We start from the raw sequence: 9,074 nt of genomic DNA on the forward strand, positions 1-9,074 counted from the left end.
AGCTAAAATCCCACCCACTCCCAAATGCTCAAGGTCTGAGCTATGATGAGAGTGCTGATTCTTTGAAATACATGTATATCTCTGGACTCACAGTAAGTATTTTGTTATGAAATGCCTCGAGTAACCAAACAGCAATGGTTATCATCAGAGCACATTACTTTCCAATTAGTCCGCTTGCATTCAGACCTAACTGTATTCAGTGACATTGAGCCATGGAAAAACTTGGGCAGGGAAATCCACATTCTTCCACTTGATTCTAGACTGGCAGCTTAATCACTGTGGTCATTTAACTCAGGCCAAGTGCTTCACCACGTGTCACCAGACAGACAGAAGGGCTCTATGCATAATGAGGAAGGAAAAGGCGTTCTGAAAGCACACACAGTTCTACCAAAATTGTGCGTGTTCCCTCCAAGTTGGTTCTTTTAATCATTCAAGATGTGTTCAAGCTGTAACCTATGACACCTTTATCTGTCTAGGTCATAGCATTGTAAGTGTTTTCTTGGGCTTTAAAAATAAATCTGTTTTGGGGGAGGGAAATTGAACCTGCATGGTAATGTTAGGCAAGAGCAGGAGCTGAGAAAGTAAAAATCACCGTTTCCATGGTAACGTTTAACTTGTCTGGGTCCTACACATTTCCCAAGAAATACATTCACCAGACTACGTCGTGAAAAATATTGCTCCGCGGGCATACAAAAGTAGACTTTCCAGTTCTCCGAATCTCAGGTCTCCCCCCACTTAACCCATGCGTTCCAGCAAAGCCTGGGCAAGGAGCTAGCAGAAGTCCTTGTCCTGACCTCCGAATCAGCGTCTTTTTTATGGCAGCACTAAGTTTTCCTGTGATTAATTCCATTTCCTTTCCTTTGCCAGATATATGTTGGGTAAAGGAGGAAAACGGAAGTTTGATGAGCATGAAGATGGGCTGGAAGGCAAAATCCTGTCTCCCTCCGACGGTCCGTCCAAGGTGTCTTACACCTTACAGCGCCAGACTATCTTCAACATTTCCCTTATGAAACTCTACAACCACAGGCCCCTCACCGAGCCCAGCTTGCAAAAGACCGTCTTAATCAACAACATGCTGCGGCGGATCCAGGAGGAGCTCAAGCAGGAAGGCAGCCTGCGGCCCGCCTTCCCCCCCTCCTCCCAGCCCAGCGCCTCGCTGAGTGGCAGCTACCGGGAGGCCCCGCCCGCCTTCAGCCCCCCGGCGCCCCCGCCCGCTCACCCCGGGGACCTCGCCAGCACTACACCCCTGGAGGCCTGCCTCACCCCGGCTTCGCTGCTCGAGGACGACGATGACACTTTTTGCACTTCCCCGGCCGTGCCGCCCGCGGCCCCCGCCAGACTCTCCTCCCCAGCCCTCCCGCCCGAGAAGGACAGCTTCTCCTCCGCCTTGGACGAGATCGAGGAGCTCTGTCCCACATCTACCTCCACAGAGGCCGCCGTGGCAGCGCCTGACAGCTCGAAAGGGGGCGCCAGCGCGTCCAGCGCCCCGAAACCCGAGGGGCTCCCCGAGGGCCGCCCCGACGACCCCAAACTGATGGACTCTCTGCCTGGGAATTTTGAGGTCACCACGTCCACGGGGTTTCTGACGGACCTGACCCTGGACGATATCCTGTTTGCCGACATTGACACGTCGATGTATGATTTTGACCCCTGCACCTCTGCCTCGGGCACAGCCTCGAAGATGGCCCCCGTGTCTGCGGACGACCTCCTCAAGACCCTCGCCCCCTACAGCAGCCAGCCCGTCGCCCCGAGTCAGCCTTTCAAAATGGACCTCACAGAGCTGGACCACATCATGGAGGTGCTCGTGGGGTCCTAATCCCGGGGCCTCCCCACCCCCGCTACCGTGCCCGCCCAGACCCTGCGAGTGTCCCCGCGCCCCGACAGCTCTCCGCACTGTGCATGCACCCTTGCTTGCCTTTTTCAGAGAAAAAGAACGTTTTACAAAAGGATCACACTAGTTTTTGCTTTGAGCAGAGTTGGAGTGCCTTCATCCAAGTATGACCACTTTTAATACACTTTTTTGAGTGGTTCCTCAGAGACCTACTACCTGGGAATAGGAGAGAATACATTTGAAGACAATGTTGCTATATCGAATGGCAAAAATAAACAGTTCAAGTGAAGCACAAGGAATAAGATGGGAAAGCTGTAAATTGCATGTGCATATTTGTCTATTTTTTCTATAAGTTTTATTGCAAGAGGTAAAACAAAGAAAAAGTATATATATATATACATATATATATATTATTTAGATAATCTCAGTACCTTTTCTGGCATTTTCGCCCTGTATAGGTTGACTTGGCAATTCAGCCTTTTTAGAGGCATTAACTCCTCGTAAGTGTTGCATTTACATGGCTGTTTAGAAACTGCTGCCCAAATTTATTTTATATTTTTGTACAGATTCTGCAGTTTATGATATTGTTTTTCTAAAAACAAATGCTGTTTATACATATGAGATAGCTATTTTGATAGGATTTGCTCACATAGTTCCTGCAAACTTCAGATGTACAAGTTGCACTTGTACTTTTATAGCGTTGTAATGTTTTATATGTGTTTGGTGCAAAGAGAAAATTGGATCAAATCAATCCGTAGTTGACGTCCCCCAAATGCAGACACACACACACACACACACACACACACACACACAGCGCTTTAAGAAAGGGCCAGGCCCAAATTTCACAAGCACCGGCCTCCTGGCATGAACACCCGCCAGCACTGTGACTTCCAAAGCCAGAGCCACATCTGCTCATCAAACTTGCATTAAGCAGTTGGCGGGAGGTGGCCATGGAGCTCGGGGTTTAAGTGATGGTTCTCTTTAACTCCCTCTCTTGAGGGGAAGACTACCGAATACTCACTGTATTTATGCCAAGTTTGCGCTTTTAATTGTTTTTATTTTTTTAAAAACAAAAACAAAAACCCAAGTCTTTCCTTTTTGGCATAATTTTTATGATGACCTGAAATTTTACATGTGAACAAAATTTTATGAAAAGCAACCAACCTCTTCTTGGAACTACACCCTTTTGCAATGCTTAGGACTCCTAGAGAAAAAAATCTCCCCCAGAAGGCATCCATCATGTTGCCCAATTGTCTTTTCCAGCTTCCCTTCCCTAGAGCTCCCCCCTTGCCCCCCCCCCCTTGCTAAGTGCTGAAAATAGTACCTTCACCATCGCCACCGTGAGCGAGCTCGGCTCACCTCGGCCCAGCCCGGGATGCACTCTTGAAACAACCGTTGCCCTCGAACCAGGAGTTGGTCCCATTATGTCACAGCTTCCAATCTGGTTGCTTTCTTGAATCAGCTGCTTTAACCACACTTTACAAGGCTGTTTTACCCAAATACACAGGACTTTCTATGCATGTTCCTCCTCCTCCTCCTCCCCTTGTCACCCCCAAACCAGGACACTTGAGAAGCAGCTTTTTATTCCTAACAGTGTACATTTAATTTTAAAATGTTTGCAATGTATCATGCTTGTTGCCGACATTGTTGATGGCCTTTTCCTTTCCGTTGTTTCTTTCTTCCAATGGTACTTTCGCTGGTTACATCCTATATTTTTGAAATGCAGATGGCTTCTTTAGGAATAACTTTTATATTTATTTAAGAATTTTTAAATTATGGGATTTGTGTTGTTGTTGTCTTTGTTGTTAGTCATTTGTCAATATTCAGTCACCAATTCTGCTCACTTCTTGCCATGGATAAAATTGAGTCTTTCTGGCCAATTAAAAAAGACAGCTTTATAAAATGGCACTTTAAACAAGCCATAGATAGTTTTATTTTTATAATGCACATGGCAAAACAAATACATTTGTGATGAAGGAACTGCTTATCTAATCAAAAGATTCATCGTGTATGGTATGATTAAATCTACATTCTAATTTAGTTCCCCGCCCCTCCCCCACTTGAATGTGTTTTTAAAGGCTCATTATCAACTCAGTAGAGCAGTGAGAAACAGATCAAATTGCTCTTGTTCTCTTACCAGCAACCTCCACCAGGACACCTTGTACTGCTACAGATGTGTCATTTCCTGTGATAGGACCAGGGACCATATATAGGTGAGGGGAGGGTTATTGTAAATGCTTCCAGTGTCGCTGGGCCTGTCCGTTTTAAGAGCTTCCTTTTTCTGTGGAGAACAAGCCGGCCCAGATGCCACGCTTTTGATAACTGGAGGACCTGGTAAACTCACCACATGCTGCACACTTATACATATGTATACATACACAATAGTGTTGATTATTCCGAACAATAACAGGGTAAGGCGGTTGATTTGCCATTGTTAAAAGCTGATTTACAGTAACTTAGAACAACTGTACTTTGGTTGGATTAGCAAATCGTGTGTTTAAACAAATCCCATATGTTGGGCAACAGTTCAAATAAGCACAGCGAAGTGTTGCCCAAACGTGGTTCTCGGACTCTAGTATTTGTAAGGCTGGTCTTGAAAATCAAAACAAAAAAAACCAACATCAGGCAAATGCTTGTCAGCTCTGGACACCCTTGCCATAAATGCTCGATATTCATGGTCTTCTGAGGAAGACCTGGGAAATCAGTGGCACGGTTTAAAAAGAACAAAACCATCAAGTGTTCCAGTTATCTTTGTGTCTTATTTTTCCAAAGCGATGTCCCAACAGGGAAGAGTGTGAGCCCGTGTGTGATCTGCACGTCCCAGTGTGAGTGCGGGACGTGCCTTCCCCCGTGCAAAGGACATCGCGAGGCATTCAGAGTCAGGCAGGCAGTTCGAGGTGCCTTCATGAGAAAGACATGCTGGGTGAGGCTGGGAGAGGACACGCATTGACAGTGATGTGCAATGAAGTGACAAGATGAGAGCAGAATATTAAGAGCTTTGAATTTGAAGTGATTTTTTTTCCATAAGTTATTTATTCCTTTTTTTTTTCTGTGTAAATATATTTATTTTACTGTGGAGCTCTAACAACATCTGGATCGTAACATGTGCAGAATGTATGGTAGGAATGTATTCTCTTGTAGGAATGTCAATCTGTATTAAAAGGGGGTCCAAGCCAGACCCCCAGGTCGTCTCATCATATGCCCAGTCCACATTCATTTGTACTTTCTTCTCCAATGTGGGTCTATTTGAAATATGCAAAAAGGTATGGGTGAGGAATGTTTCAATACCTCCAAATTTTTAAAGAAAATCAAGCATCAAAGGATTGATATTTTTTAATGTTTTTTAGTAGCACTTTCTCGGACAGAAGGGGCAACCACACCGACACCCTTGTTCACACCATAAGGTGAGAACTAGCCAGAGCCTCCGCTACACCTCGAGTGTCTTTATCAATTGAATTTTTTATTGCCATAGCCCCTTGGCGTATCCCAACTGCCCTGAGGTCAATCAAGGAAAATTTCTTACATAAATAAGCTCCAAAGAGCCAAAGTATCAACTTACGGATCGTTTTTAAAGCTTAAATTTATTAACCACCTTGGTGGTAAACAATGAATTATGAATACCCCTGGGCAGTCTTCTTAAATGACAGATGTCTTTAAAAAAAAAAAAAAAAAAAAAGGAGACTCTACCTTGTGTAGCGATTGATATTTTACATGAATTGTCTTAATTTAAAAACCTTGCTGTTACAAATTGGGCCTTCCTACATTTTATGAAGATATCAAAAAGAGCATACTTGACCTATTCTGGCTGTAAATGGTTAACTTCCTGTAATTGCCGACGAACAGCAAGGTGTATGTTCCTGCTTGTGTACAATTGTTTTCAGTGCTTCTAAGAATGAGTCTAAATGTTTCTTGAAAATTAGCCAGGATCAAATGCTATTGCAGACAAAGCCAATAAAGATTTTGGACATCTTTTGGGGATAATAAGTTTGGAAGAGAAGTGCAGTCCATACAAGCAAACAACCAAGATTTTGGAAAAGATGTACAGAGTGAATTTGGTGCATGGTTTTTGAGGAGGATTTTGTCTAAAAAGGAAGTGTAACCTTTCCCCCACAGACCTGAGAGCTGTGCCTTTTCTATGCAATATTACAGACGTTACATTGGAACCCAGATGGCTGTATTCACATGTAGGTTTGGGCTGTAATCGAAACAATTGGACAGATGAAATGTACATGGAAATGAGCAGTCTTACTTTTGTAGTTTTATATAATACAATAAACAGTTAAAAGATGACAGAGGTGTGTGTGCAGCTTCCTTCTGACCGGAGCATAACCAGCTCAGGACACAGTTTGCTCGTGTTAAGGAACAGTCCACCCATGGCCTCGGCCAGAGCTGGTGCCGGGGACTTCTCTCTGCCGTGGTCTCAGGACGACCTTGCTCTCCTTCTCGCCTTGCCTCTGGGGCCCTTCTCAGACTCCTCATTCCCACTTCTCTTCCTCAACTCTCTCTGAACAGTTTTTCCCAGAGTTTGGGCAGTGACCAGGGTGTTGCAGAGCCTCCACTCCTTCTGGCTTTCCTAAGGGAATCTAGTCCACTCAGGTGTCTGAAAACTTGTTTTAAGGTCCTGCCTCTCTCCTGAGCTCTGGACTTAACCATCTACCAGACTTTGTGTGTTTTAAAGCAGCCTCGTTTCCCCCATGGGGCCTGTTCTTCCCCTCTGGGCCTCTGTTTGGCCTCTCCGCCCTTCTCCCAGGCTTAATCCCCCCTCCCACCCCCCACCCCCCACCTGTTCTCCAGTCCAAGCCACATTCTGTTCCCAAATGTTCGCCACTCCCCACCACCTACTTTCCATCTCCACCACAGCTTCCCAAAAGGGGGCCTCTGGTTATTGCTCCTGCTTCCTCACTACGCCAATGTGTCCTTGATGCTAGAGCTGACATCCCAAAGCGCCAGTGGTTCAGGCATTTATTTGTTGCACATCTTCCAGCAGCCCCCCTGGTTTATACAACCTGGCCTCCCCCACCACCTTCCAGAAGTTAATGGAGGAGATCCAGTGCAACCTCCTTGGCAGCCGGGACATCTTTGATGGGCCTGTGGCATCTAGCCTTGCCTGGTCCAGGCAGTTCTGGCCACCATACCAGCTGGTGAAGAGATGAAGGAGTGGCCTGGAGACGAGAGGCCTGGGAAATGAAGGTTCCATTCAATCAGCAATGGAATATGGGGGGAGGGGTGTTGAGAGAGGTGTTATGGGTTGAACTGTGTCCTCAAGACATGTTGAAGTTCTAACCCCCAGTACCTCAAAATGGGATCTTAATTTGGAAATAGGGTATTTTTTTTTTATAAATAACTTATGCTTTAATACCACTAACATTTTTTTAAAAATATATTTTATTGATATTTTACAGAGAGGAAGGGAGAGAGTTAGAAACATCGATGAGAGAGAAACATCGATCAGCTGCCTCCTGCACACCTCCTCCTGGGGATGTGCCCGCAACAAAGGTACGTGCCCTTGACCAGAATCGAACCTGGGACCTTTCAGTCCGCAGGCTGACGCTCTATCCACTGAGCCAAACCGGTTTCAGCTGGAAATAGGGTATTTACAGAGATAATCACATTAAAATGAGGTTGTTGGGGTGGGCGGGCCCTACTCAATATGACTAGTGTCCTTAAAAGGGGGAGCAGATAGCAACACAAACCCACAGGGACAGCGCCATGTGAAGATGGAACACAGATCGAGGTAATATGTCTACAGGCCAGGAACACCAAAGGCTGCCAGCAGACCCCAGAAGCTAGGGGCCTGGCATAGGTTTTTTTCTCACAGCCCTCAAAGGAACCAGCCCGATCTCTGACTTCCAGCCTCCAGAACAGTACATTTCTGTGGTTGAAGACACTCTGTTACAGCAGCCCCAGCAAACTAATACGGAAAGAAGAGCAGGATGAGTCCTTCCAGACATCCCCGTAGATAGACTCATTAGGCAGCTAGGAATTAGTCTGTTGCTCAGTAGAGTGGACTCTGGAATAGGAGCAGCTACTGTTCATTAGACATAACTTTAGCAACTCGTTCAATTTTTCTGCTTATGGGGACAAGATAAAGTCAGACCTAAATCTTTGTGCAAATGTTGACAATGCAATAAAAATTAAAGTTGCAGATCTTGTCTATCTTCTCGTGGCTACACCTATGCCTCGCACATAGTGGGCACTCAGAACATTTGTTGAATTAAAAGAAGAAAAGAACCTTGTAGTTCACCGTTCTCTAGGGCATGAGAAAAAACACGGAAGTCAGTCTTCATTGTCTGGGTCCCAGGTCCACCCCCATCCTGACCCTCTGGATGCCCCATTGCCAGCACACTGCATGGCCTGGCGTATGCCCCCACTTCTGCTTGTAGAAATTCTACCCATCACTCCAAGCCAAGCTCAAGTGCCTGTTCACATCCCCAAGTCAGAACCCACCTGGTCTCTTCTGGAGGGCTCTGCAGCTCTGCAGACACACGTAGCAAGTCCTGCCATGTCTTAGGTTAGCTGCACACCGTTCATTTCCTCCGCTACCCTCTGCTGCTCCAAAGAGCAGAAACTCTGTGATGTCCATCTTTGCCACAGGTCAGCAAGCTATGGCCCTGGGCCAAATCCTGTCCACTGCCTGATTTTGTAAGTGAAGTTTTATTCGAACACGGTCCTGTTTATGGATCTGTGTACTCTCCTGGCTGTTGTCCTGTTACAACGGCACAGAGAACACAAGGCTTGATCGCAAAATCTGAAGTATTTGCTCTTCAGCCCTTAACAGGAAATGTTGGCCAAACCCTGATCTTTGCAAACCAATGCTTAGGACAGTGTCTTGCCGTAGCTGGGCCAGGCCACAGTCCCTGTGCTCAGGGGCTTATATAGACTGGAAAGTACACCCCAGGGAAGTGGATAGAGTCCAGGTGTTGGAGGGGATGGTGTGAGGGCCAGAGAGGTAGAGCAGTCAGAAAAGTCACATAAGAGTGGACATCTTCAAAGGACTTAGGACCAAGACAGAGGCTTAGACATGGAACTTCTGGTCAAAGGGCCCCATTTCACAGATGTGAAAGCTGAGACACAGAGCGGGGGAGTGATTGTTGTCTAAGGCAAGACAGTTTATAGCATTGCGTTTCAGAGTTTGGCTCTGCAACCAGACTGCCGGAGTTTGAATCCTTGCTCCACCATTTACATCCTGTAGCCTTGTGCAAATTCCGAAACCTCTCTGTGCCTTCGCTTTCTCCTCTATAAA

The 9,074-nt window shown here is 46.1% G+C and overlaps 1 protein-coding gene across 2 annotated transcripts in view; it reads left to right on the forward strand.

Annotated features, from left to right (window-relative positions):
* SERTAD2 (SERTA domain containing 2) overlaps positions 1-6,121 on the forward strand; it is a 121,834-nt gene extending 115,713 nt beyond the window's left edge. For both annotated transcript variants that reach the window (XM_080685735.1, XM_080685734.1), the window contains exon 2: positions 868-6,121. In XM_080685735.1, the coding sequence (XP_080541861.1) occupies positions 872-1,816 (945 nt within the window). In that variant the 5' untranslated portion in view covers positions 868-871 and the 3' untranslated portion in view covers positions 1,817-6,121. The remainder of the gene's footprint in view (positions 1-867) is intronic.
* Positions 6,122-9,074: the final 2,953 nt, after the last annotated feature.

Source organism: Plecotus auritus, assembly GCF_963455305.1.
Source record: "Plecotus auritus genome assembly, chromosome: 8".
NCBI classification, from domain to species: domain Eukaryota; kingdom Metazoa; phylum Chordata; class Mammalia; order Chiroptera; family Vespertilionidae; genus Plecotus; species Plecotus auritus.